At 39.9% G+C, this 4,899-nt stretch overlaps 1 protein-coding gene across 1 annotated transcript in view; it reads right to left on the bottom strand.

The window, feature by feature from the left end:
- Window positions 1–223: 223 nt before the first annotated feature.
- Window positions 224–4,899, bottom strand: part of LOC119414282 (receptor-type tyrosine-protein phosphatase mu) — a 203,234-nt gene continuing 198,558 nt past the window's right edge. The window contains exons 30-31 of the mRNA XM_037681376.1: window positions 3,592–3,727; window positions 224–381 (exon numbers count right to left, since the gene is read on the bottom strand). Coding sequence (XP_037537304.1) covers window positions 328–381; window positions 3,592–3,727 — 190 coding nt within the window. The 3' untranslated portion in view covers window positions 224–327. The remainder of the gene's footprint in view (window positions 382–3,591; window positions 3,728–4,899) is intronic.

Below are 4,899 nucleotides of genomic sequence, written 5' to 3'. Positions count from 1 at the left end.
GATGCTCGTCGTCCAGTGAGGATCAAGGCAACAGCCAACGAGACGACAGGCAGCTGAGACGATGAGACGGGAAGAGAGGGGGATCCAGGAGAAGAAGGAACTTGTTGTGCTCCCGTCCACTTCTACAGCCAGGAAAACGGAGCTCTGTACAACTCCTGCTGCCTTTTTCCCCGTCTAGACCGTGAAGAAGGGGGTCAAAGGGGGGAGTGCGTTACCTGTCGGCTCCTGTCGGCTCGGTAACACTCAGTCATTTTAACATAATGCACCCATGTGAGCTGCAGTCCTTTGTACCGTCCCCACGCTCGTCCTTCCTGCAGGAGCTCCGCGTTACCCAGAGTTCAAGTACTCCAGAGCCACTTCGTAGCAGAACTTGTACTGGTCCTGGGAGAGGAGAGCAAAAACAAAAAAAAAATTGAAATCTTAGGTAAAATACAGAAATCACAATGTATGATTCTTTTTAAACAATTTATTTGTGTGGTACTGCTGCAAATAAGTGTTTGAACAAGTGCCAATCAGCAACAGTTCTGGCCCTCAAAGACCTGTTAGTCCACCTCCACTTATTCTTCTAAATTAGAAGCACCTGTTTGAGGTGGTTAGCTGCATAAAGACACCTGTCCACCCCACACAATCAGTAAGACTCCAACTACTAACATGGCTAAGACCAAAGAGCTGTCCAAAGACACCAGAGACAAAATTGTAGACCTCCACAAGGCTGGAAAGAGGTACGGGGCAATTGCCAAGCAGCTTGGTGAAAAAAGATCCAAGCACCAGCTCACAGGTCCCCCAGGGGTCCGCGGACTCCAGTTTGAGAACCCCTGAAATAAACGACTCGGCATTTAATAAAATCCTTGAATCTTAAAGAACTAAACTTTTTGTAGGAAGGATTAATGACAGACCTCACAGTTTTCAAGTTCACGTTAAAGGTGGAGATTTTAGATTTGTCGTTTGATTTAATCTCCAAGTGTCAAAAGTTAAAATCTTACAAAAAGAACGTCTTTATTCATTCCAGTTAAAAGTTTTGTGAGTTATTTTGCACACCAACAGGTCAGTGTAATCAAATTGTTCCCCCAGTTCTCCAAACACGGCATCAGGCAGATGGAAAACACACTTTTCATCCATCAAATGAAAAATACTCAAATGAGACGCAGTTTTTGTGAATCTGCTCCGGAGCCGAGTGGCTTCTTTGCTTTGATCCCTTTCTCTGTCCTTGATCAGAACGCAACTTCATTGTAAGATTTTTATTTTTTTTTTAAATCCTCACAAAGAGACGGAACTGACAACTTGTAGAGCTTTTGAACATGCTGTCAGCTCGACTAATACAAGAGCAACATCTCTCTTCAAAACCAAGGTCACGTTTAAACGTACGAGGAACAAACGCTTCTGCCACACCTTTAAAACACCAAACTTTCAGGTCTCCTTAAAAAAAGCTTTTGAAAAGCAAACTTTTTATTTTATTTTTATTTTTTAGAAAAACCCCATTTTGAAAGAATTTTCTGGGAAAAAATTATAATTTTATTTTCTATTCTCTAACACCTTATTCCCTACCTTGTAAGAAAATGAAAACAAATAATAATAAAATAATTTTAGTGCAGTGTTCTTTGGGCCTTCACTGAAATATTTTGCCCTCGCTCTGTTTTCCACCAGCCACAAAAAAAGGTTAAGATATGGTGTTGACAACAAAAAAATGAATACACTTTTTTTTCTGTTTTGTATTAGACAGTTTAAGATTGTGGTCCTTCTATACTCCTCTTTGTAAATGTAAATAAATAAATAAATAAATAAAATTTAAATTAAAAACCTTTTTTTAATGAGAAAAAAATTAAAAGTAGATTACGCTCTTAAACTCAAGATGGGAAAAACATCTTAAACAGGTCAAAGAAACTGGACATACAGGGTTAATCCTGTGAACGTGTGCTTAGGCGTGTCGCGATAAACAAATCAGTTAATCGCATGATAAATGAAAATGATCAACCTCATTTTCACTTCATCGTTTCTTCGTGTCCCTCTCTTTCTATTGAAGACACTGGATGAAAAAACAGCCCCAATGCTCTTCACTGACCCCTCCCTTTATCTTTTCTCTTAAAAATCCAATTTAACCGTCCAAAACCACGTTTTTGGATCGTTAAAAAAAGCTAAGCTGAGAAGCTAAGCTACGAGCTAAGCTAACAGGCCGACCTCGGGTAAAAACTTCCAACTTGTCAAAGCTCCAAAATTCTCGGTCGAAACCCGTGCCTTCGTCTAAAAAGTTGTTTTTCTCTGTAAAAAGAAGCTGAGAACTTGTTTACTGATATTTTTATTAAAAGCTTTATGTGAAAAATGCTATGCTAAAGAGCTCAAACCACACCGAGCGTCCTCCATTTTTAGAACTGAAGAGAAACAACCCATGTCAAATCAAGGGGCCTCCCTCCCATTTTTCTTAAAGAGACACGCTGCTCGCTCCCTCACTATCCATCCTTCAGTTCAAACTGTCTTATACTGCCATCCGGTGGTCTAAAAAAGGTACTACATTCAAAATAATGTATTTGCCCAGTAATAGTGTCTTGCCCAGGGACACTTTGGCATGTGACTGCTGGTGGATTGGAACCCCCAACTCTTGCATTGGAAGACGACTGCTCTAACCACTCAGCCACAGCCGCCCCAAATGCAAATGAATTTAGCCGACTCTGATGAAGAAAATAAAGCTGAGTCCAATACAGCAATGCCCAGAAGTGAAAAGTTAGTAAGTCATTCAAAAAGTTGCATAGCTGATAAAATATAAAACTAAAATTCCTTGAAAGAATGCACGTCGTCAGTCACTATGCGTGCCATAGTTTTAAACAAAGATCTTGGATCTGTTAGCACTCAGAGTATGTGTTGGGGATGACTCTCAACTACTACAGTGCCCAAATTTAGCTCAACATGTGGTAAACTTTCAGAGTTACAACCATTTTCATGTTAAGTTTGATTAGCTGTGGCTGCTATCTCAAACCAAGATGTCTCCAAAAGTTAATCAGTTGTAGTTTCACATCTAATGATACTTTTCTGAGAGTTTTATTAAAATCTATCCAGCGGTTCATGAGATATTTTGCTAACAGACAGACTTAACTGGAGCTAACATTCAATGAAAGTGTTTTGGACAGGGACCTTTTGCAGTCTGTTAATGCTTGGGTTATGCATTTCAGATGACTCTCTTTTACTACCACTTTAAATTTTAGCTAAACACCTTTAAAGCTGACTGATTTATAACCATTTCTGTGTTTTATATAGCTTATTTGATGCGGTGGCCGAGTTTAATGGAGATGACTTCAAAATTTAATCAGTTGTAGATGCGTATCCATTGATTGATTTTTGAGTGTTTCATTAAAAATTGTCCAGTGGTTCACGAGATATTTCACCAACAGACACCTGAACGCACAGGCATTTACAGAAGCGCTTTAGGTTTTCATCCTCAGGCAATAAAAATGAAACTTGCAAAACATTCTGTCACCCAGTCCTTTTACCACAAACTAAATTTCCTCAAATTTCTATTTGTTGCATTCTTCAGATTATACAGACAAAAGAAAAGCCTCAGTGTTTAATGGCAGAGTGGAGCAGTGGAGCAGCGGTCCTTACCAGCAGGTCCACCATGTTGGGTTTGTTGTTCCTCAGCGTCTTGACTGCATGAAAAACATCCACAGAGTGCTGGTGCTGAAGCATCTCACACACGATGCTGATGGCGCAGAACGTCCCGCTGCGCCCGCCTCCGTTCCTGCAACGACGAGGTCACATAAAATATCCTGATGCATGCTCAATAATCCAGGTAGAAAAAAATCTAATACATAAAAGTTTGTTTTGAACCGCACATGGCAACATTCATTCAACCTTTATTTAAACAGGTACATCCCATTGAGCCTCGAGGACTCATTTACAAGAGAGACCTGATAACATGTGACCCGAGGGCCAAAAGTGGCCACTGGGCAATCTTCATCTGGCCCACAATATACTTAACTGCAAAATAAAACAACAAAATAAGTTGAATAAAAACCTGCATTTTATCAGGGAAACTTACAGAAGTCTAAATTGGACATTTGGATTTATAAAAGTCAAATTATATATTTTTTAATGTGGTGATCCATTGTTTTTGTTTTCCAGAACTAGACTGAACCTTAAACATCAAAGCTCGTGCTCAATAATCCAGGTTAAAAAATCCAACAAAGTTCAGTCAGGTCCTCTGGACGGTTTCTTTTTTTTTTTTTTGAGAAGTTGCATCCTTCATCCAAAGGACTTCATCAGTCTGAAGAGCCACAAACACACTCAGTCCCACAAGCAGCACACTCACATAGTGGACCAACAAGTTTGCTGGTGATAAGATGGTTTCTGGGGCCCACACTCTCCCCTTTCAACTCTTCTGAGGCAGCCATGTACAAAGTGGTTCAAATGTCTTTGGATGAAGGACAAAACGTCTCAAAAAAAAAAAAAAAAAAAAGGAACCATCCAGAAGAACCTGACTGAACTTTGTTGGATTTTTTACCTGGATTATTGAGCATGAACTTTGATGTTTTGAACCACTTTGGCTATGGCTGCCTCAGAGGAGTCGAAGGGGACTCCAGAAACCATCTTATCACCAGCAAACTAGTTGTCCCACCATGTGAGTGTGCTGCCTGCGGGACTGAGTTTGTTTTGACTCCTCGGACTGATTAAATCCTTTGGATGAAGGATGAAATGTCTCAACAAAAAAAAAAAAAGAAAGAAAAAGAAACCGTCCAGATGACCTGCCTGAACTTTGTTGGATAGAACGTTAAAGGTCCACTATGAGAGTGTGCTGCTTGTGGGACTGAGTGTGTTTGTGGCTCCTTAGACTGATTAAATCCTTTGGATGAAGGATGAAACGTCTCAACAACAAAAAAAGAAACCGTCCAGATATCCTGCCTGAACTTTGTT

Source organism: Nematolebias whitei, chromosome 9 (genome assembly GCF_014905685.2).
Source record: "Nematolebias whitei isolate Nwh7 chromosome 9, NemWhi1, whole genome shotgun sequence".
NCBI lineage: Eukaryota > Metazoa > Chordata > Actinopteri > Cyprinodontiformes > Rivulidae > Nematolebias > Nematolebias whitei.
This window is presented reverse-complemented; position numbering and strand designations above follow the sequence as displayed.